This window comes from Nicotiana tabacum, chromosome 20 (assembly GCF_000715075.1).
Source record: "Nicotiana tabacum cultivar K326 chromosome 20, ASM71507v2, whole genome shotgun sequence".
In the NCBI taxonomy this organism is placed as follows: Eukaryota; Viridiplantae; Streptophyta; class Magnoliopsida; order Solanales; family Solanaceae; genus Nicotiana; species Nicotiana tabacum.
The window spans coordinates 114,475,447-114,500,634 of NC_134099.1; the positions used below are offsets into that span (position 1 = coordinate 114,475,447).

At 36.0% G+C, this 25,188-nt stretch overlaps 2 protein-coding genes and 1 long non-coding RNA gene across 3 annotated transcripts; 2 read left to right on the forward strand and 1 right to left on the reverse strand.

Annotated features, from left to right (window-relative positions):
* The first annotated feature begins 9,529 nt into the window (after positions 1-9,529).
* LOC142174496 (protein FAR1-RELATED SEQUENCE 5-like) lies at positions 9,530-11,398 on the forward strand. Its single transcript, XM_075240301.1, has 3 exons — positions 9,530-9,965; positions 10,141-10,751; positions 10,955-11,398. The coding sequence occupies exons 1-3, from the start codon at positions 9,530-9,532 to the stop codon at positions 11,396-11,398; spliced, it is 1,491 nt and encodes a 496-aa protein (XP_075096402.1).
* Positions 11,399-12,082: 684 nt separating this feature from the next.
* On the reverse strand, positions 12,083-18,602 carry LOC107779659 (uncharacterized). Its single transcript, XM_075240302.1, has 12 exons — positions 18,285-18,602; positions 15,506-16,084; positions 15,197-15,400; positions 14,876-14,965; positions 14,688-14,793; positions 14,519-14,599; positions 14,322-14,402; positions 13,852-14,266; positions 13,622-13,748; positions 12,760-12,953; positions 12,415-12,648; positions 12,083-12,329 (listed from the first exon to the last, which is right to left on the reverse strand). The coding sequence occupies exons 1-12, from the start codon at positions 18,600-18,602 to the stop codon at positions 12,083-12,085; spliced, it is 2,676 nt and encodes an 891-aa protein (XP_075096403.1).
* Positions 18,603-19,559: 957 nt separating this feature from the next.
* On the forward strand, positions 19,560-22,858 carry LOC107787774 (uncharacterized). The gene is made up of 2 exons (XR_001648482.2): positions 19,560-19,878; positions 22,574-22,858. It is a non-coding gene; the product is annotated as an uncharacterized LOC107787774 (long non-coding RNA).
* Positions 22,859-25,188: the final 2,330 nt, after the last annotated feature.

A 25,188-nucleotide genomic window follows, 5' to 3' on the forward strand; every position in this document is an offset into this window, starting at 1 on the left:
CCTACAAGAACGGTGACCGGATGGAGGTGTGTATGGACTACCGCAAGCTCAACAAGGTCACAAGAAAAGATCATTTTCCACTACCCTTCCTTTATCAAATGCTTGATAGGTTGGCCCCCCGTGCTTTCTATTGTTTCCTCGATGGGTATTCCAACTGCAATCAAATTCTTATTGCTTCGGAGGATCAAGAGAAAACTACTTTCACATGTCCTTATGGTACGCTCTCATTCTCAAGGATGCCATTTGGGTTATGCACCTGCAACTTTTCAAAGGTGTATGATGGCAATCTTTATGGACATGGTAGAGGATATTCTTGAGGTCTTCATGGATGACTTTTCTGTGGTTGGGAAATCTTTTGATGATTATTTGAACAATTTGGATAAGGTCTTGGCAAGATGTGAGAAGACAAACTTGGTGTTGAGTTGGGAGAAATATAACTTCATGGTCGAGGAAGGCATTGTCCTTGGCAATAAAATTTCAAAGCATGGTATTGAGGTTGACAAGGCCAAAATTGAAGTGATTTCTAAACTTCCGCCCCTACATCCGTGAAGGGAGTGAGGAGTTTCTTGGGTCATGCGGGGTTCTATCGCCAATTCAAGGATTTTTCTAAAGTGGCGAACCTTTGTATAAGCTTTTGGAGAAGGATGCCAAATTCCAATTCAATAAGGATTGCATGAAGGCATTTGAATTGCTCAAGTTCAAATTGACAACTACTCTTATTATCGCTGCACCGGATTGGAGCTTGCCTTTTGAGCTCATGTGTGACACAAGTGATATGGAGGTTAGAGCAGTTTTGGGGCAACGAATCAACAAAATCTTCCATCCAGTCTACTATGCTACTAAGACTATGAATAATGCCCAAGTCAATTATACAGTGACTGAAAAAGAGCTACTTGCTATTATCTTTGCTGTAGAAAAGTTCCGCCCGTACTTGATGGGTACAAAGGTGATTGTCCACAGCGATCATGTGGGGCTTCGGTACTTAATGAGCAAGATGGATTCAAAGGTGAGTTTAATGCGGTGGGTGCTTCTATTGCAAGAGTTTGATCTAGAGATTCAAGACCGAAAAGGTATTGAAAATCAAGCGGCGGACCACTTGTCTCGATTGGAGGAGGAGGGGAGGCCATATGATGGACTAGAGATCAATGATTCCTTCCTCGATGAGTAGATTCTAGCTATTTCAATGACCGGGATTCCATGGTTCACCGACTTAGCAAATTATCTTGTGAGTGGCATTGTACCGAATTAGTTCTCTTCAAACCAAAAGAAGAAGCTCAAACGGGATTGCAATGACTATTATTGGGATGAACCGTATCTTTTCTGGATTTGTACCGATGGTATGATCCGACGATGTGTGTCTGAGGAAGACCAAGTGGAAATTATTGAGGCTTTCCACTCTTCAGCGTATGGTGGTCACCATGGTGGAGCTAGAACGGCAACAAAGGTGTTGAGTTGTGGATTCTATTGGCCTACTCTCTACAAGGACGCTAGTGATCTAGTCAAGCGTTGTGATGAATGTAAAAGGGTCTGTGGGATTTCTAAGAAGAATGAGATGCCCCTCACCACCATTTTGGAAATTGACATGTTTGATGTGTGGGGCATTGATTTCATGGGACCGTTTGTGAGCTCTTGTGGAAACACTTACATTTTGGTATCTGTGGACTATGTGTCAAAATTGGTTGAAGCCGTGGCTTTACCCAACAATAAAACTCGAAGTGTGGTGGCATTTTTGAAGAACATTTTTACAAGATTTGGTATTCCAAGGGCTATCATAAGTGATGTTGGTTTGCTTTTTTACAACAAGGCTCTTGATAGCTTACTCACCAAGTATGGTGTCACTCACAAAGTCTCGACCCCCTATCACCCTCAAGCAATCAGACAAGTGGAAGTCTCCAATCGGGAGATCAAGAGTATTCTATAAAAGACATTGAATGCCAACCAGACAAATTGGTCAACAAAACTTGATGATGTTTTATGGGCCTATAGGACGGCTTACAAAACACCCGTTGGGATGTCTCCATATCGATTAGTGTTTGGGAAGGCTTGTCGTCTTCCGGCGGAACTTGAGCATAAAGCTATGTGGGCATTGAAGAAGCTTAATCTTGAATTGGATGTCGCCGCCAACATAAGGGTGACACAATTGAATGAGCTAGATAAATTTCGATACCATGCTTACACAAGCTCGTCTCTATATAAGGAGAAGATGAAGTACCTCTATGACAAGTACATTCGAAACAAGGAGTTCAAAGAAGGTGACCTTATGTTATTGTTCAATTCTCGATTACGGATGTTTCCGAGAAAGTTAAAGTCAAAATGGAGTGACCCATTTGAAGTTGTTGGCATGACACCATTCGATCCATTGGACTTGAAAAATAAGAATGATAAAGTGTTTAGAGTCAATGGGCGCCGGGTAAAACACTATCTTGGCAAGGTTGATGATGGCCACATCATGGCGGTTCTTCATTTGAAATGATTGGTAATCTGCGTCGTGCCGCGACGTTAAATCAGGCGCTTCTTGGTAGGCAACCCATGTGTCTTTTTCTTTTTCTTCTACATTAGATAGGCTTTATATTGTACTAACTAGTTTTGAAGTGTATGCAAGAATGGATGTGCATTGTAGGGACTGGATCATAAAAATTGGCTAAGTGTTGAAAAAGTGCGGACCGCACATTAATTGTGCGAAACGCACAATTTTGATTGCAACAGTAGAAATCACTTTGCGGCCGCACAATTCTGTGTGCGGTCGCACAACTGGAAGACCAAAAGTGCAAGTTCTCTGACGTTGGTATGTCAAAATTCGTAGCCAATATGCGGCCGCACATAAAATTGTGCGGTCCGCATAAATTTTGCGGATGCACTCACTTTTGTGCGGACCGTAGAGTTCCAGCAAGGTCCAGGTAAAGAGTGAGGACCGCACTCAAAATTGTGCGGTCGCGCTCAGCTTAACTATTGCACGACTTGGTCAACCTATAAATAGAACCTCAGTACACTATTCACAACTTTACATACTCTAAGTTCTTGAGCCTATGCAAGCACATTGCACTTCAAATTGTTTCACTCTTCACCCTCATTTCATCTGTCTAGATTCTTCCTTGCATCCTTCATTACTGGTATGTTCATTACATTTTTAGATTTTTCAATTTCACTTAGTTTTTTTGTGTTAGGGTTATTTTTAGGCCTAAAATATCAATTGTTAATTATGTGTGCTTAGAATCATATGGGTAATATCATCTATGTTAATTAGGGCCTGGGTAGATCAGTAATCCTGTTTAATTGAAAATGCCATGTCCTGATTTGTGTAAAAATTGCAAAACACAAAAGTAATGCCACAGGACCTATCACCGTAGATGATGATGTTGATGTTCTGGATGATGGTCGAGGATGTGACACTAGAGTGGGTGGCCTAGAGAGGTCGAAGAAGAAGGAGCTTTGGGAAGATCGATTTGTGAGTTTGACGGCTTTCACCAGATTCAGAGAATGGTGGCCCCAGAGATCGCTCATAGTTGAGCGACAATTCTTAGGGAAGGATTTGGATAAATACAATCCAAATGTCCTTCGGCAGTTCAGGGAGCGCAAGGGGTAGATGTGGTTCACCCAGAGTGTCATGGATGTAAATGAGCACTTGGTAAGTGAATTCTATGCCAATGTGGCACACATCAAGAAAGGTACCAAAGTGCGGAATCTGAAGGTCCGTTTTGATCAGTGCGCATTGAATATTTATATGGGATTTGAGAAAGTAGAACCAGTTTAGTATATGGAGAATCTTGCTTTGGGTGATGCCGCTCACCCTTGGGTAGCTGAGTTCTTAGCAGCTCCAGGACTACCACCACTGTGGATCACAACGGGAGTTCCAATTGCACGGAACATCCTCAATTTTGAAGCAAAAGGGTGTCAAACCTTTGCACTTCCCCGTGCAGTTCTGGTGGTATCTATCATGGCCAGGTACCCAATTAATGTGGGTACCATCATGTCGGCCAACATGTCAGTGGTTGTCCGAAAGGGTGAGAGCTCTTATCCATATCCAAACACCATCACCGAATACTTTAGGGATGCTAAGGTGGAGCCGATGAGATTTGATACACAGGTGAGGGACAAAAAGCCCTTCTCATAATACTCTCTGCAAGGACCCGGGAACCCAAAATTCAAGGGTAAAGCAACTACCACCCGTGGCAAATCTGATTAGCTAACAGTGGTGGTTACAGATTCTGGTACTGAGCCTTCTACAGTTGTCATGCCTTCTACAGCAGCCAGTCCTTCCACTGAGACAGCTGACATGCCACCACCCACTCCTTCTAGACCATCTACATCAGTGTCAGTGCCTGCCTCTTCCACATATCCTCTCACAGCACTGCAAGTCTTCTAGACATTAGCGAGTATCAACAACTAGATGCAGACAGCTACTTCAAAGTAGTCTGACATATCCAGTGTTGTTTCAGCATAGTCTTTTGCCTCAGCAGCATCATAGGTACCTCCGTTTATGGAGGAAACATTGTCAAAGATCCTGGAAAATTAGAAAACCATTATGGATACATTGGTGGCTCATGGGACAATCATTGAGGAGTTGGGCAAACAGGAAAAGAAGATGTGGAAATCTCAGGCTTCGAAGAAATCAGTGGATAGGTTGAGAAAAGAAGTGGCCAAGATAGCATCTGCCAGAGATATACCGCTTGATTTGATGATGGGTTAGCACTAGCAGTACCATCAGTGCTGGAGCCATCAGAGGCAGCAACTGGCCAATTTGAGGAGCCAGACCTTGCTTCCCACACTGCTGAGGAGATGCTGCAGATGTTCTCAAACCCTGTTATTCCCCGACCGAAGGATGATGAGATCCAGTTGGCGGACCTAGAGGATGCTGATGACCCCATGCACACTGAGACCACATAGGGAGTTCTCTAAACTCTCTACCCTTCCTTATTCTGATTGTTGTTAAGCATTGAGGACAATGCTTGTTCTTATTTAGAGGGGTGGTCTATTTTGGTTTATTTTGGATGACTTTGATTACATTTGACATGTAATAACTTTAATACTCTTCTTTTTATTTTATTTTTATTTTGTCTTTCATTATGTATATATTCCTCCCTCTCTTTTGATGTATATATTTTATTCCCCTCGATTTGTATATTCATTTGTCTTACCTTCATTAGTTTATTTTATAGCTTCTTTAGTTTGTTTTTCGTAATCATATAACTTCTTATTTACTTTAATAGCTTCTTTTTGATTTGTTAGCTTCTTTTTTACATTTGAGTGAACAATAAGCCTTTATTTTTCTTTATGCCACAGTTCTTTCCAAAGGTGGGTTTTGTGTGACCTGGTGGCTCTTCCCAATAGTGGATGGCGTGACAACCTTCTTAATAGATTGAGCCCGTTTTTTATGTTTAGGTTAAAACAGTAGTAATGCATAAAAGGGTCTCAAGCATGCTTCACTTGGTACCAACACATTTATCTACGGCCTTATGGTTAAAAATAAGTTGTTGGCAGAAAATAGCTCTAGTTGTGACCTTTTGACTCTTATGTTGACTTAAGAAGTCATTGAGTGGTTCTATCGAACCATTTGTGATTCTCAATCTTAACTAGGGTTGTTGTGGGCCCTCTACTCCATTCTCTTTAGCAATCCAGCAGCGTGAGAGGTGAGATATTTAGTTGCAAGTCAAAATACCAATGCTAATAGTCTAGAACTTGCCCCGAATGTTTTTCTAGGCAAAATTCTAATTGTAGTTTGGCTTGAGAAATGATTGTAAGATCTCCTTGATCCAATTTGAAATCTTCCATAGCCTACCAATGTGATATCCCTAGTCAACCCATTTGAGCCCAAGCCCTTTTTTCATTCAATAACCATGTTACAAGCCTTTATCCGTTTTGTAATGACCCTCTCTTGGCACCCGATCTTTCCTTAGCATTCTTGAGAAATAACTGGCTAAGACATAAGTTTGGGGGAGAGATGAGGAGTTTGAAAATGATATAAAGGTACAAAGAAGGATAAAGAAATGAAAAAAAAGGGAAGGCAAAGAAAAGAAAGAAAGAACAAAAAGGAAAATGCCAAAAAAGAAAGTGAATAAAGTAAAGAGTTGAATTAATTCAAAGAAAAACAAGGATGAAAGGCATGATGTAAATAGAGAAGGAGAAAATGAATATCATGACCAAGAAAGAGTGACATTATGTCTCTCTAGTTCCCCCAAGAAAAAAGAAAATGACTCAAAGAGTCGACAAAGTATGATCCAAAAAAAGAGGAAACAGAGTACTTAAGGAAAGATGAACCCATTGTATTCCAACAAGTCCTACCTAGGTCCAAAAGCCATCATTATATCCCGAAAAAGTCCTACATGATTTCAAGTTGAGTGAGCTTACATTAGTGGTGATTTACATGAGGGGCAATCATATGGTACTTAGAGTCGTACTTAGGATATTCTTTTGAAAGAGATGAGCGAACTTTTCACAATCCTTGAATTGAGTGTTACATTCTAAAGTGAGATATGCTAACGAAGAGTATATGAGGAGGAGTTTGGGATCCACAATGACCTACATGATAGAGCGAGCTTCCTTGATGAATAAAGTCAACTCTTGATGCTCTAGTGTCACATTAGAACTATTGTACTCAAAAAGTCAAATCATTGCATTGTTGATAATCCATACGTATTGTGGGTAATTATTGGTCCCAATTGATGTGTGATTGATTCACCTTAGGCCAGCTGAAATATCCTTTTTATTGTGGAGGTGGAATTACCTTAGTTGCTTGAGGACAAGCAAAAGCTTAAGTTTGGGTGAGTTGATAAATAGGGATTCTGACTATTTATTTGCACTCCTTTACTTTCGTTTTAGCTTAAAATTGCTTAAAGGTATTCCCAAAAACTAATAAAATGTGCTTTCTTGTAGGAATATTGGGAAACGAGCCAAAGAAATGAAAATCAACTCAAAAAGGAGTAAAATTAGACAAGGACCAAAACAAGATAAAAAGGACCAAAGTGCGGACCGCATAATCCTGTGTGCAGCCGCAAAACTCTGAAGAGCCACTGATAGAGTTCCTTCACAAAGTGCGGACCGCACAATTATTGTGCGATCATAGAAGACAAGAATCAGAGTTGTGTTTTAGGGGCCTGAAGATGTGTGGACCGTACTATTATTGTGCGGTCGCAGAAGGCAAAAGTGCGGATGCACTTATAAATGTGCAGTCCGCAGAAAGTACCAAGTTCCAACCCAAGATCAAGAGTGCGGTCGCACTTAGAAATGTGTGGTCCGTACAATCAAAGGAAGTATGGCCACACCCCAGATTTATGCGGCCACAGAAGGCCACCCTGTCAAGTTACCTTCAAAGTGCGGACCGTACACAGAATTGTGCATCCGCACAACCTCCGCAAGGGAAATTTTGTCTGATTATTTTAGCTGGATAAAAATAGATTTTTTGTCATTTTTAGGTTAAGTTTTGAATATCTGAGAAGTGATAGCCATTTTTCTTTACTGTATTGGGTAACTTTATAGTAGTTTAACATTTTAACATTAGATTTTCTTCCCTTAATCATCTATTATGAATTTTATCTTAGTTTCTTCTTTAGTTTCTTCAATTTTCTCTATGAGTAGCTAAATTTCTAGCTAGGGTTTGTAGACATGTAATTTTTGACCCACACTTTAGAATTACCTTTAATAGTCCTAGTATTTTTGAGGTATTTATTTGAGTTTAGTTCTATAGGATTTCACTTCATTATTAATTTTAATTCTATCTTTAAGGCACAAAAATTTGAAAACACAAAAAATAATTTCATTATATATTTTTCTTATCTTTAACTTAGGGCCATTAGTGTTTTATAACCGTATATTCTCATTTTTACGATGATTTTAACTTCTTTTTTTATATATACTTTCATATTAATATATTTTCAAAAAATACCAAAAGTAGCACCATATTATAATATAGTTTACTATAGTCTGTTTAGGATAATTTAGCATTTCGTCACATTTTATCTTATGTTAAGAAGGATTTACATCTCCTTTAAGTTTATTAAATGGCCAAAAGAAAAGCTAATTTTGTGGGATTAATAGCCCAAAATCGGACAACCAGTTACCCAGCACCAAAGGCCCAATTTCCGAAAGGGATTTTTACCTATCTATACCATATATTAAATCTTATTACCAAAAATGTTCATAATTTGGTATTTACCCATGTAGTCCACACTTTTACTACAAATTATATACCAATCCAAAAATAGGTAGATTTTGCCATTAAAAAAGCCCTAAAATGAAGGCACCATATCTGATGTGATTCTGTCAACGATTTTATTCGAATTTTGAAACTGAAGGAGATCTCTCTTCCTGATGAAGGCACCAGATCTGATGAAGGCACCAGTTGTGTAATTCTCTCCTTCCTCAACAGAAAGAGATCTCTGTTGATATCAGCTACAACAAAAAACGCAATCAAATTGTACAATTACTGAAGAGAGACTATATCTATTATTCGTCTCAAATTGTACAAAATTGCTCTTCGTCGATATCAGTACTCAAATTGTAGAAACTATATCTGTTCTTCGTCTTTTTTCCTATCAACTACACGAAATCATGTCAAAAATCCCAATAATACTGAAATCGAATGGTAATTGGGATAACTATGGCAGATTTAGAGATTTTGAAGTTGATGCCATTGTGGTAGATGATAATGCAAGCTACGGAATTCTCAGTTCTACAATTGCAGAACAATTATCGATTGATACATCGGATAAAATTATAGAAATCAAATACATTGTGAACGAGAATTGTCCTCCAATGGAGATTAGGAATGATATGGGGGTTCGTGTGTACATGGAAACCAAAAAGGAGAATAAAAACTTAGGTTCGTATCCTTTATGTATAAGCGTAAGAGATTTCAATATGGAATTGGCAATCAACAATGAAAGCACCAGTGCAGGTATGTTTGATTCGACATTGCAGAGAGTTATGGTGTTACTATGTTATCTACAATATTACTACAATTACCTATAATTAAACTACAAAGCTCACATAGTACTGAAAAGGATAAAGCAATGTTGCTTTCAAAATTATCTACATAGAAACTATATTATGAATTTATTGTTTTCAGGTTCGTCTGGATCCCTAAACTTACTTGAATTTCCATCCTCACCAACTATAGAGGAATATCAAAGTGAAATAATAACTGAATCTACGCAAACATATATTGAAGAAGGACAAGTTTATCAGGACAAGCAAACAGTAGCTGCTGCAATGAAGAATTATTCAGTGATGCACAAGTTCCAGTTCAGAGTAAAAAGATCTAGTCATAGAAGGTATGTAGTTATTTGTGGATAATATATCAGCAAAATCAATGTATGATTGAAGATAGGTGGGTTTTATAAATTGTAGTTAAATTGTAGTCAGTTTGTAGTTAATTGTAGTTTTTTCATAAATTTGTGTAAATATTGTATTTCTTTTGTAGCTACTGGCTTATATGTGTTGCTGAAAACTGTAAATGGCATTTCAAGGCAATGTCAATTAATGATTCGGCAATGTTAAGATAAGAATTTTCAGCCGTCAACACACATGTTGCCTAATGGACGAAACATTCATACAGCGCAAACGTACTGCAGCAGTACTTGGTAGCATGGTCGTTCCAAAGTATTGTGATCCTAAGACTATTTACACACTAAAGGACATACAAACTGACATGTTATCCGAACATGTACTGAACCTAAGCTACATGCAAGCATGGAGAGCAAAGGAAAAAGCTTTACAGTTTTTGAGAGGGAATCCGTGTGACTCCTACAACAAATTACCCAAATATTTTTATATTCTTGAGAAGAATTATCCTTGTTCTGTTGTTAAATTGAAGAAGGCAGCAGATGAATTCTTCTTATACGCATTTGTTGCTCTTTATACATCAATAAATGGTTGGCAACATTGTAGGCCGGTAGTAGTGGTTGATGGGACATTCTTAAAGTCAGCCTACAGGGGGATTATGTTGACAGCAAGCACCATGGATGCAGTAGGTAAATAATGGAATAATTTTGTACTTATTTTGTAGACAGTCTTTAAAATGCAGTTAAATTGTAGTTATGTTGTAGTTATTTTGTAGTTATATAAAAGAATGTAGTTAACATGTCTATATTTCTCAATATATATTGTAGTTGTTATTTAATCATATTTTATATCTTAAAAATGTAGGTACTATTTTTCCCTTGGCATATGCTGTGGTTGATTATGAAAACGACGCGTCTTGGAAGTGGTTCTTTGAGCAATTCAAGGAGGCATATGGTGAAAGACCTTCAATGTGTGTTGTTTCAGATAGGCATGAGAGTATACTGAAGGCAACATCAGTTGTCTATCCGGGATTGGCACACTACTCTTGCATGTGGCATATATGGACAAATATAAGGTCAAAATTCAAGAAGGGACATCTACAATTACATGAATTGTACTTTGCTACAGCACGGTCATACACTCTGGATGAATTTAATGAAAGGATGTTGAAGATTGAAGAGGTAGACCTGCGTGTAAAGTCTTACCTATATGATATTGGCTATCATAGATGGTCAAGAGTACATGCAACGGTGAATAGAACTTTTACTATGACGTCAAACATTGCCGAGTCGTTGAATGCTGTAACAAAAGATGCAAGAGAGCTTCCAATATTTGATCTATTTGAGTATATGAGGACTCTTCTTGAACGTTGGACAAAAGAAAAGTTATCGAAGGCAAAGGGTACTTTCACATACCTTGGTCACAAATACAACAAAGAATTGGAAGACAACAGTACATTATCTCAGAAACTAAGGGTAAGATATTTTTTTTGGTGCAGTAGAATCAAAAAAGTACTAGCTGCAGTTTTTCCAGATTGTAGTTAAACTGTAGTCAAATTGTCGGTAATAATAGTTTGTAGATGAGCTGTAATATATTTGTTGCTGATTTGTAGGTAAATTGTTGATAATCCATTTTAATGATTGATGTATTATTATTTCTGTTTGGTCTTCAATTGTAGGTGAGGGCTTCAACAGATCATATACATACTGTGTTAGATGGTGTGAAGCGGTACATTGTGTGTCTAGAAAACAAGAAATGTAGCTGTGGACAATTCCAACTTGATGAACTTCCATGTGCGCATGCTTTGGCAGCATTAAAGCATAGGAATGAAACATACGAAAACTATTGCTCTCCGTATTACACAAGGAAGAGCCTTCTGCTTACCTATGAAATGCCAGTAAATCCTCTTCCTGATGAAGGCAAATGGGATGTGCCACAACATATTTTGGATGAGGTAGTAAAGCCACCGGCGGGAGATAAAAGGCAGCCAGGGAGACCTCACAAGGAAAGATATAAAACATTTGATGAAATAAAGTCAAAGAAATACAAGGTGTCATGTGGCAATTGTGGAGGTGAAGGGCATAACAAAAGAACTTGCAAGAATGCGCCGAAAAAGAAATGAATATCATGTAGTTAGAATAGTTATTCAAAATAAATGTTAGTGAGCTCAAATTATCGGATTTTCTTGTGTAATTGTTTATGTTTTTGAAGATGAATAAGAAGTATAAACATCAATTTATGTATCTGCACTATTTATGTTTTTATGTATTCTGTCAAGCATCTAAAGTTATTTTTTTTATAGAATAGTTAAACTTTAATATTTACTGTATACAAAAAAACTGATATTAATAAAGAATGCATTCAACGTAAATTGTATCCAGATTGTAGTGAATATGTAGTTTAACTGTGTTAGAACTGTAGTCCTGTTATTCATATGTAGAGGAGTTGTAGTTAAAATGTAGTTTGACGTAGTTTAAATGTAGATAAATTGAATTTTTTTGATAAACCTTGTTGATAAAAGATGGCTAAATTATTTATATGATTCCTGTATTTATTTTATCTTTATGATGTGTAACAAATGACAGTTATATACAGATATTACTTGGCACTTGAAGGTATTTATAAAAATAACTTGAAGATTAAAGTCAAATTGTAAGACAAAGTTGTTGCTGTAAAAATGTAATCAGAGTACTCGAGTATAATGTAATCAACAAAAAGTGTTGTAGAAAACCAAAACGACATATTTCCTACATTGTTTTCCAATTCAACTACCAAATTTCACAGACCAAACTAGGAACACAATAGTCTATTTCTTCTTTCGTTGCACTCTAGTCCTCTCGTTTTTTGCCAGAGCACCCTTCCTCCTTGCTAGCCTGCCAGTAACCTCACTCTCACTGATTGACCCATCTTCTTGCTTCTTTGTTGCATAGTCCCACAGTAGAGCTCCATAGCGTCTACGGTGTTGGTCAATATCAAAAAGATCTTCCTTTGGGATTGCCAAATCTCCAAGGCTAACATACTCCGCAAATGCAGCCACAAATACACCACAATCGCTGCATAAGATGAGAATTTTTCATTATATAACAAATGATTAAAATAAAAAAATTAAACATATAGAAAGGGAGATTATTTTTTTACACTGAGCCTTCCTTTTGTTGTGGAATCTCAGCAACCATCCATTGTATGTCGAGAGGGTCTGTAACTGGTTTCTCGATGTATGCCTTTGTGGTCTTGAAGTTAATGTCTTTACGTTTACCATAGAAACCAGTGCATGACAAATACAGAGGGATAATGATTGAAAACTTGTCAACCAATGTCTCAACTGTTTTATGACGGTTTGCTCTCACCATGGAATCATAAACATAAAGTTGTCTGTCCTTTATGTCAAAAACTAGCAACAACTAATGGAAGTTCTCTACAAGGTTCACAGGTATGAGCACATAGTCAACAAGATCCCAGTCAACATTAGCAAGAATTTTGTACCCAAGAATATATTCTCCAACATCATCCTCGGGTTTAACAACCGAATACCTTTGTTCCGGTGGAGAACTTATGAACTTGTCATAGATTCTTTCAATCTTTGTCTTGAACAAGCAATCCGTGGTTGTGAACCTAGTATTATTGTTGGGGCCATATTTGCCTCTTTTTCGCAGATAATACATAATAACATCAATGTGCTGCCAAAATAGAATAAACATATACAATAAGGTACGGTGTAACCACACTTGTCTACAAGACAGCTACAGATTAACTACAATTTGAATTTATTAAAAACTCTAACAGATTGCTGCAAATTAGCTACACTATAACTAAAGAAATATAACAGTTAGTCCAAGTACCTCACAAAATGTAATTTAATTGTAGTTTGTATGAACCATAGTGAACAAGTACTATATGTACAATTGACCCATCAGACTACAAAACAACTACACATTAACTATATTTATGCACTGTCTATATTTATTCACTATACAGAGGAACAAATGAAACATACCACCTAACTTAAGGTCCCAATAATCAGCAAGTTCAACCTACAGTTAATATTAATAGGCACAATCACAAGCTCTACAATATTACTACAAGGTAACTACAGTTGTGGTACACAGAGATTCCAAGTCAGTCAAAAGTACCAAAATTCCAGTTTGTACATACAATCATCATCACATATGATACATAAGGTCCATAAAAAGCAAAATTTCACAGCTGAGACATAAATATAGTAACATATATATGTTGTCTACAATATTACTACAATTACACATCATAGCTGAAAAATAAACTACAATTACACTACACAGCTGAAGACAAAACAGATATTGTGAATGATTCTGTTCTTTATACTTACCGTGTTATTGATGACTTGTCCGGGGTGAGCAAGGTCATAAAACCAGTCCTTCTTATCAATCTTTTCACAACCAAAATCCAACCAAGGCTTGATTTGGTTATCCTTCTTGGAAAAGTAATATTTCCTCCTGTAATAACAAAAAAATATCAAATACAAAAAATTGACAAAATGAATTACAATTTTAAAGTATAAAAATGGTGAACAGACAGTGTAAAATGAAGCATTCATACCTCCTAGATACTTTATCACTACAAATGTATAACCAGTTGGTGAACCTTTCTGTCAATTCAGGATCTACATTTTCACCTATGACACTTGTGAAGGGGTGCTTGAGGTAAAAAAATTTAGGTCCAACAGATGTGCTGCCTCCAGAACTATACAAAGATGTGAAAGGTGATCGTGCATGTTTTCCCGGTTGCCTGGTTCTACCGGGATGAACAGGGGTTGATTCATCTGGTATGGGCTCGCCATACATGACCAACTGTGATAAGTTTTCTGGCAGCTCAAAGTCATCCAATGTCAAACCTTTGTTGTCAATGCCTTCAGGAACAACTTTTTTATCAATGCCTTCAGGAACAACTTCAGTCACAGTCACACCATGAATTGGCGACTGTGGAACTTCACCTTCTGTAGATAAGTGTAGATCTATGTAGATATGAACAGTATTATGGAGTTATAGAGAATATAGAGAATATATTACCTGCTTGTTGTGCCTCAGCTACTTCATCAATTACTGGTTCTTCCTCAATATTTCCTTGTAGATGTTCTGCTGAAACTTCAGCTTGAATGAATAATTGGAAATGAGAATTGTAGATATATGTAGGAATATGTAGTTAAGGTGTAAATTATTAAAATTTTGCATAAAAACCTTATTGTAATGAAGGAATGGTTCTGTACCTGCTTTATATGCCTCAGCTGCTTCTTGGAAGTCAGGATATAAGTCAACATGTGGTTGAAAATGTTCTGGAGAAATTGTAGCTGCAACACATAGTAAAAAAATGATTAGTATAATTAAATAATGTTGTCTTGAAATTTGTAGATATGTATGTAGGAATTTTGTAGATACCTGTATTGCTTGTGCTTTCATGCAGTTGATCACCAGCATTGAACTGGAATTGCTGGTTGTTCTCTCCTTGATGTTGGTAATTATTTTTTGTTGAACTACCAGCAAACTACAATTTTGGGGAATATTTGAGACTACTTTATTCATATGTCTTAATTAGTCTTAGTACAAAATTATATGTAAATTCTTACCTTTGACTCGTCCAAATCAAACCTCTTGTTTATCACATTCATAACACCCTTCAAAGATTGATCTATGAACTCTCGAAGGCTTGAGAGTTCCTAAAAAACAGCCTTCCTATAGGCATCTAACTTTCCATCAACCTAAAAATTAAATATATAATTAGTTGGTAATCTTATTCTAACTGCTACAGTTACACTACAATTCAACAAACTATAATTGTTATAGATTTATACCACAAATTAACTACAATGTATAACATACTATAATTGTTATGTAATGAAGTCACAATGTAGCAAATTATGTCAATATATTGTAGTTATTCATAATACCTGCACAATCCCCTTTTCCAACTTCATGAGCTTGCTACTGACAGATTCAATGTCCTCTTGACAATCTGTATATTTGGGTTCAAATGATGGAGAAGCAGCAGTTGGAACATGTGATGGTTGAGCACCATGTTCATCTTCATATTGAATCTTGTCTGGCAGATTAAGCACTCCAAGCTCTTCTCCAGATTCAATCATGTTTGTGAACTGAATGATGAAAATAACAGTTAATTCAAGTGACAAAAAAAATGTAGATTCAATGTAGTTATTATGAATGTAATTGTAGCATCATACAAAAGTGGAAAAAAATACCTTGATCCACTCAGGCTTGATCATCTTCTCTTCAATTGCAGTTAACCAAATCTGCCCCTTTGTAGCTGACCATCTTAAAATGCGAGGTATAGATTCAGAACATCTCGTAGCAAGCTCGGTGCTGACTGACGAGCAACACTCATATAGCCACACTTGCAAGGCTAATGAGCATCCCCGTATCAGATAAGAATGTACATGGGGATTAAGACGATGTCGGACAGATTCAATAACCTGCTTGAAGGATTTGATACCCCATGGGTATGACTCAAAATTACCAGACTCTATTAGAAAGAACATAAACTTGTCTATGAAAGTCACATGGTCTTTATCAGAAGGACAAACAAAAAATTCCAACATATAAAGAATGCACAACTTCACCGCATCCATATAGTTTGCCCATGCTTTATTAGTCACTACATTTTTCAAATGCCATTTCTCAACCCTTTCTTTGTTCGGAAAATATGTATTCATTAAAGGGCTAACATAGGTGGAAGTGTAACCATAGTCTGAAAACTTATTTACACAATTAAGACCAGTTATCAACCCAAATTCTCTCAAGGAAAAATTCAATTTTTCACCCTTAAATAGTACTGAAAAATATGAGTCAGTAGACTTTGTCAATTCATACTTCATCAGAAGATGAAGTGATTGGTTTTGCATACAGATTGTGGGGAGACCTAATAAGTAACCAAAACAAGTTTTTCTGAAAACCCTTAAAGCATTCGGAGAGAGTAAAGCTTGTATCTGGCTAGGTATGCCAGGATCACACAAACTGTGGAATCTAAGCACACCATAATCAATATTTTATTGTGCAAAGTAAGGTCCATTCTGTAGAAAATATAAAATTAATGAACATTAGTATTTTGCATAAAAAGGAAGCAGTAATCTATATATAACTACATGACAAATACAACATATATCATATCTACAATTTAACCATCAGACTACACATCAACTACAAACTAACTACATTTATACACTGTCTAAGAGTCACAGTTCCAATTAAACTACAAAATTGAGACAAAGAATCTACAAAACAGTTACTTCAAGTATCTCACATAAATGTAGATTAACTGTAGTTAGAATGAAGTTAAATATATGAGCTATACAGGCCACAATAAAAAATATCATATCTACAATTTAACCATCAGACTACATATCAACTACAAACTAACTACATTTATACACTGTCTAAGAGTCACAGTTCCAATTAAACTACAAAATTGAGACAAAGAATCTACAAAACAGTTACTTCAAGTATCTCACATAAATGTAGATTAACTGTAGTTAGAATGAAGTTAAATATATGAGCTATACAGGCTACAATAAAAAATATCATATCTACAATTTAACCATCAGACTACACATCAACTACAAACTAACTACATTTATACACTGTCTAAGAGTCACAGTTCCAATTAAACTACAAAATTGAGACAAAGAATCTACAAAACAGTTACTTCAAGTATCTCACATAAATGTAGATTAACTGTAGTTAGAATGAAGTTAAATATATGAGCTATACAGGCCACAATAAAAAATATCATATCTACAATTTAACCATCAGACTACATATCAACTACAAACTAACTACATTTATACACTGTCTAAGAGTCACAGTTCCAATTAAACTACAAAATTGAGACAAAGAATCTACAAAACAGTTACTTCAAGTATCTCACATAAATGTAGATTAACTGTAGTTAGAATGAAGTTAAATATATGAGCTATACAGGCTACAATAAAAAATATCATATCTACAATTTAACCATCAGACTACACATCAACTACAAACTAACTACATTTATACACTGTCTAAGAGTCAAAGTTTCAATTAAACTACAAAATTGAGACAAAGAATCTACAAAACAGTTACTTCAAGTATCTCACATAAATGTAGATTAACTGTAGTTAGAATGAAGTTAAATATATGAGCTATACATGCTACAATAAAAAATATCATATCTACAATTTAACCATCAGACTACACATCAACTACAAACTAACTACATTTATACACTGTCTAAGAGTCACAGTTCCAATTAAACTACAAAATTGAGACAAAGAATCTACAAAACAGTTACTTCAAGTATCTCACATAAATGTAGATTAACTGTAGTTAGAATGAAGTTAAATATATGAGCTATACAGGCTACAATAAAAAATATCATATCTATAATTTAACCATCAGACTACACATCAACTACAAACTAACTACATTTATACACTGTCTAAGAGTCACAGTTCCAATTAAACTACAAAATTGAGACAAAGAATCTACAAAATTAGGACAACACCACATTTTACCAAAATACACTTGAACAATCAAAGAAGAACAATGCACGTGTAAACATTATCTACAGAATGTAACAGTTACTTCAAGTAACTCACAAAATGTAGATTAATTGTATTTAGAATGAAGTTAAATGTAGCAGCAATACAGGTTGCAATGATAAATATCATCTCTACAATTTAACGATCAGACTACAAATCAACTACAAACTAACTACAGTTATACACTGTCTAATAATCACAGTTCCATTAAACCTACAAAATTGCGACAAATAATCTACAAAATTAGGACAATACCACATTTGGCCAAAAAACACTTGAACATTAAATTAACACTTGAACAACAGATTTTTACAACCAAAATCAAACTACAAAATAGTGAGGAAACATAAATAGTGTTTACTTTTATTGAAATTTTTTGGTGAACCAATTTTGGTACTTTTTTTTAGGGTTTCTTCTTTTTTGGTTTTGATGAAGAAGGAGAGACCTTGTGTTTTTTCACAGATGGAACTTTGGGGGAATCATCTACAAAATCGTCATCTACACTCAACTCTTTCCCCTTGCGTTTGAGTTGATTCTCGACTAGTTTATCAACTCTACCAACATCAACATCGTGCAAATGCTTGCTTCTCATTTCCGCACGAATTTGTCTAGGAGATGAAATACCAGTAGTTTGTTCACTTGCATGCGTCGTTTGTGGGATTTTTGGTGGTGATTTTGGTGTTAAAACACCCAAATCAAAGGTTGGAATATCAGCTAATATAGCTTTTGATGATTTTTTTGGGGGAGTGTTGGTTTTTTTCATGATTTAGGAGTTGAAGACAAAGATGGAAGTGAATTCAAATCGTGGGGGATACAACTGAAGGTAATTAAGTGGAGAAGAAAGTGATGGTAATTGTGGGTGAGAAGAGATTGTACGAGAATGGAGGAAAAACTGAAGGTAAATCGTGGGGGTGGGGGGAATTAACTGAAGGTAAATCGTAGGGGGTGTGGGGGGTGGGAGGAGAGAGAGGCGGGTAAACGAAATAACGTGAAAATACGGTCCTAAAATCACGCCTACAATAAATGAAGGAATAATTATACCCTTAATTTGAATTATGGTATATAAAAGGTAATTTGGTATGCTTAAATGTAATTAACACAATCCTTAAACAATGAATGTAATAAGGTTTGATATATGGTATAGATAGGTAAAAATCTCTTTCCGAAATTTTGAGGCCCAAACAAGATAGCCCAATCCCAATAACCCATCAGCCCTCTAAAATAAGGATTAAATCCTAGCCCTTCATTCTTTCTCATCCAATGGCCAAGATTTATCCTCACCTTAATATTTAAACCTAGTTATAACTTTTGTTAACCAAAACCTAACCCTAGAGAACCCCCAAACGGCGCACTCACCATTCCCAGCCCTCTGCCCGCCTCCAACTCGCCGGAAAACCGGCGAGTTCACTTAACGAGTTCATGGTCCCCTCCTCTCTTCCCTCCTTCCTCCACGTCACGCATTCCGTACCAAGATTCATCATTGTCACGCGTTTCCTTCCTTTATTTTTCTTTTTCTAAACAAAAATCTGAACCCTTGAATAAATTTTGGAAGACTGGGAACCGTTGGATGAAAAAAAATTTGTCCAAAGTTTTCATTTTTCCGATTTTTGTTTGTGAAAGGGGATTTTCGGATTTTATTTTATGGTCCCACACGATTTCTTGGAGAAGAGGAGAAGAAGGTTCGAGAGGGGCTATATATTTGGAGTTCTTGGACAGAAATTGGGGTTTTTTTTTTGGACAGAAATTTCGGGACAGAAAACGGTTCTAGGGTTTTGGAAAAGGGGTTTCTGTTTTTTTTATAGTAAAATCCGAATTTCAGAAAATATAAAAAAAATGGTTTCAGTTTCTTCTCTTGGGTTCTAACTTCAAGGATGGGAATCGATTGAGGTTTGAAGCTGATTTGAGTTGTCGTTCAGTGTTCGAAACTCGCGGTTCATGTTCGATCTAGCTGCTGCATTTTCGAGTGCCCTTTTAAGTTTGAAGCTTTGTAGCTGATTCCCTTAACTCTCTGTTATCAAGAGGAAACTTAAATTTCTCAGGTTCTTTTCTTTTCTTACTGTTTTTCTGTGATTTGTGCGCTTTAAACTCGAAATTAGCCTGTTCGCCTAATCTCTCTTCTGTTAGAATTTGTACTTGACTGTTTGAGTTTTCTTTTTGTTTAATCTAACTTAATTGGTCTAGGCATAAATTAAAAGAGAGGAAGAGATTGAATGTCGGCAGGAACAGGTCCACGCCGGAGTCGAATTGAGAATTGATTTAAGGAGATTTTCTTGTCCTTTTCACATTTTTTTATATTCATGTGTCTTTGTGCTCATCTGTTGTCATTTAAATCTAGCTTCGTTTGAGTTTTGCTACATTTGGGTGTGGGGTTTCAATTGGTTAATTAGTTCTAGAATAATTAAATGAGAACTTAGAGTTCTATGCTTTGATTTAGGTGATTAGTTTGGTTTTATTTTCTTCTGCTGAACTTCTCCAGTCTTTAACATGAACCATGTTTGAACTATTAGGGTCGGTTTAAGTGTGACAGTTTCATATTTGACTTCCCTGTGCTCTACGTTCAAATTCATGCTCCAAGCTTACTTGTGATGCATTCTGATCATTTAAACTTATGTCACTTATGTTGAAGATTGAATTTGGATAATTCTTTGATACAGAGAGTAAACTTATACGTTGATGGGTTTAAAATCATTTACTATTGCATTCAGCCTTCACAATTGACATGTGAGTTTAGTCATGAACAAGATATGTGCTACTGGGATAGGGGCTGAATTTATGGTATTTGAAAATGAATTGGGAAGGTTAAAATTCCACTGATGGCTACTGGTCTTGTCCAAAATTCCAAGAATAATAGACGGAAGTCCAAAATTCCAAGAATAATAGACGGGGGCTACGAATGGATTTTCCTAGGGCCCTTATCATGCCTTTAATTCACCTTTAGTTGTTTTGTCTCATGCTGTTATTTTATTAGTATCTTTCACCTGTTAGCTTGTAGTATGGTATGTTTCTCTTTCTTGAATACCCGAAATGTGTCAATATGTGTAAGTTGGTTTACGAAGATTTGAATTGGGCCGTGGGAGTTGGGAGAAAGACTTAGCCCATTAGTGTTAATTTGCTTACTTATTTAGGAATTGGGCTTGGTCTAAATACATGAAAATGATAAGTTAAAAGAACATGACCCCGAGTTGAATTTCTTTTAGTTTTTCTCTTATTTACTTATTCTCGTTTTATTAGTATTCGCTGCATGTTAGGCCGACCACATTTGGGCAGGCAAGCCTTAGGACTTCTGTTAATTTTGAGGCGAGAGGTCGTTCCCTTAGTTAAATTTATCCGGGGAATGCCCTGAAGGACTTGTATATAGTTTATTTTGGGGAATGCCCCGTAGTACTTGTATTTGGAGGCCAAAAGTAGAGCTTGCAGTATTTTATTTTTATTTTTATTTTTTTATTAGGTGGGGACGACGTTGAGCCTTTTTGTGTGTTTATTTTTCTATGTTTGTTTTACCTCAATTCAAATATTCTAAAAGCCGACTAGATCAAGTGTACAACCGTACTAGTTACGGGACTTGGGGAGTGCCTAATACCTTCTCCCCGAGTCAAATGAACCCCCTTACCTAAAATCTCTGGTGCCGACTTAGTTTTGAGTCCAAAGTGTTTCTGAAAGGAAAATTATTTCTAAAAAACCGGTGGCCTGGCACACCGAAATCAAATACCAGGTGGCGACACTTTGAGTTAATCCTTTTGAACACAAATTTTGTCACTTTCTAGTTGAAAACCCCTTTAGAGCTTTACAAAATCCTTTTATTATTTTTAAGAGGGTTAAGTGAGGTTTGTAAAAAAGTGGGTGTGACAGAGTTGTGACCCAACCCTAGTGTGGGTACTTAATGAGTGTTTGATTTAGAGCTTGTTTGTGATTGTGTTAGTGATATTTAGCCTAGTTTTTGCTTGAATTTAAGAATTAATGGTTGTAAATATTGATTCATGCCTAATTGACTTAGTATCTACTCGAGAAATAGAGGCTAAGCCTAGGAAAACTTGGCTAACAAGGAATTTGGGTGAACTCTAGAAATTGATAGGCCCAATTAAAGGGTTGAATTTAGAGATAGTAAGACCCGACTTGAGCATTTATCACTTATTTTGTGCAATATCCTTTTGGACTTGAGAAAGCCAAATTGGGATAAAATCACTCTAGCTACCAAGAGGTATTGAGTGGGTAATTGCATGTGATTGCTAGATTACGACCCCGACCAATTAAACCTGCCCTAGAGCCTACAATCCATTAGGTAACCACCTAGGTGGAAGTCACAACCCTAGATCTTTTATAAACTTGAAAAACAACAACACCAAAAATATTGTTCTCTAGCTTTTCATTTACAAACATTAGCATAAAAATTAGAAGTAGAAAGAAATAACAAAACAAGTGAAAGTGCATCTTGGGCATATCATACACTTAATCTAGATATATACCTAATCCAATATAAGCTCTCTGTGAAATCGACCCCGACTCACGTCGAATAATTATAATTGCATCGACCGCTTCACAAGCTCAATTAATGGTGTGAATTTGGGCGACATTACTCATTGTCCGCTGCCACCAACCTCAACCCTATTTTGAAGGAACCTTACCTTATACTTTTCTAACCCAAAAGTTGTTTCCCTTGTCTTCTTCCCCAAAAATATGATAACATTTTCAATAATCTTACTTATTCTTTTGTTTATGACCTTATGTTTCTTTAAGGTGATGGTTTAGATTTTAATGATCCGAGAAGACGGCGGTGAATTGGTGGCCAGTGGTGGTGTAGCAACTTTTTGATGAAATTTTTGACAATTTAATGCAGATCTTGGGGGAATTTATTACGAAACCAATAATAATTTTGATGTCTTTGCTGCTCTTTAACTTGAGAAATATAGCTTGTAGCCTTAGCATCAATGATGCACTTGTGTTTGACTCACTGCTAACTCCATTGCAGTCTTTATTGCGTATCTGAAAATTTCTAATTCCACTCACTTTCTTGAGTTTTTCTATTTTGAATCTCGATATTTCTAAGAATAAAATGCACAAGAAGCTAGGAGCTGAACACAATTATACAGAAATAAAAAGGCAATAGTTAGCTTAGGCTTTTGTGTGTTTGTTTGAATTGGATTGTGATGGTCTGTTTTCCTTCTACTGGTTAGCGGCAATGGAGATTATTCATCGGATAAGAGAAACAGTTGAACGAGGGAACTTGGTTAAGAGATATAATTGTAATTTTAAGTATTTTATTTATATCTTATTTAAATTGACACGTGTCATAGCTTTATTGGTGCATGATATTACACATAATTTAGAAAACTGGTCAAGAACAAAGTGGTGTGTAATAGACACACTTCAGAAAGGTTGAATGTGTAAAATGATTTTTCGTCGTTAGAAGATGTGTAACAGGAATTTGGTCTATAGTTCAGGTAACAACTTATATATTTTGCCATTATTTTTCTTTATTCATCATTATATCATCAATATGGTGCATTGAGACTCAAATCCAATGTAGTGCTCATATAAAGGTATGATAAGCCATAATGCATTGGGAATCGAACCCAGCGTCTTATTATCATGTTGTACTATGACTTAAACCTGGTGTCTTATCCTTAAGGTGCGATGGGACTTGAAACACACCGTCTTATCCTCAACCAATGACATAAATAGGCCAAAGTGCATAGGAACTCACCCTGGAGCCTTTAAATTTGGCAAATAAGTAGTGGATGTGTAACAAATGATGTAAAATTTGTTGATATAAAAAAAAAAAGTAACATAATTGTATCCAGTGAATGGAAACAATGCACATTACATTAAACGATTTAAATAAATATACACACAAGTTAAGCAGCATTGGTGTGCTATGTTAATGTATCAAGTTAACGTATACAAACATGCATGTACAGACTATACATTGATGATAGTAAACACCGACCAAGTTGCTGTAGAATATATCATATAGTCTATGTATATCTCTGTTATTATGTGAAGCCTAGTAATCCTATTAGATCAGTTGGACTTTGATCATATATTGTGATATAGTAAACTAAAAATTCATAGAGACTTACCATTTTATGTGAAAACAGATAAACAAATAGTTACCTGACGTGAAAGTTAAGAAACACCAAGCCGTGAAAGTTAAGAAACACCTACCACAACTTGACAAAGAAATGAGACATTTGTGTTGTTGACGTGTTAAGAAACTTTACTCAAAGTAATAATATAAAACAAGAAAATAGACAAGAATGTAAGGACAAAAAGATGAGAGATTCTTATTTCTTTCACATATTCAAGTGTGTACAATGTCATGCCCAAACTCTCTATTTATAGGATGATATTTAGGTAATACAAAGGAATGTCATGAACATGATATTAGCTATTGAGATCACGGGGAAAAATCATGAAGGATGTTATAGAGGTGTGAGAGTGACAACCATAATGGTAATAAGTAGTGAGAGGTTAACGGAGAACAGTAGTGAGAGTAACTTCTTTAGGAGCTATAGATATTCACTACATAATATAATATTTTATAATATAAAAGACATTTTTCTTTGTTTTTTTTTTGGGGGGGGGGGGGAGGGGGGCGGCTGATGGGATGGATTGGTTGGTGTTGGATATAATAAGCCTAGCTTCTATTTTGACTCTTTAACTCTGTAGCTTAATCAAAGGACATGGATGAAGAATGCGGAAGGTTGTTGGAAAGAATTAAAAAAGTTTATTAGGTTATAGAGAGAGTTGAAACTTTTTTAGCTACTAAATAAATCCTTAGTGTTGCGCCATTTTTGACAAGGAAAATGACGAATGGCAACTGGTGATTGTGGTATCAAGGACGGTACTATTTCGTCCGGTTGTTTTTGTAGTCTTGTCCACACCGTTCGAACGATATTCTTGCCATAATATAACAAAAAATAATGAACAAACACACATGCGTATTTCTGATTTGTACCTTTTGTCATAAATATATCCCGAATTTAACTTTTATATATCGATAGTGTTATAATTATCTACTTTTGAACTCTCTTTCCTTCTAGTAGAAGAATGGAAATTAAAAGATAGCGACTGTTTATACATATAATTGCTACCATATGCTAATTATGAACTCAGGTAATTGCAGACAAGCATGTAGATATCTGAAGTTTATGTTTGCGCAAACTAGCTCGGATATTATTACTATCATTTAAAAAGACTTATGGCTTAAAAGCTATTTAAAATAAGTCCATCCAAACTGTTTGACCAAAAGATATCGAAACTTTTTTGATTAAATCAATTAATGAAGATGAAGAGGTAAATCTTAGTCAAGCATAATAAATTCCAGATCTATAAGCAAATCAGAAAATGAT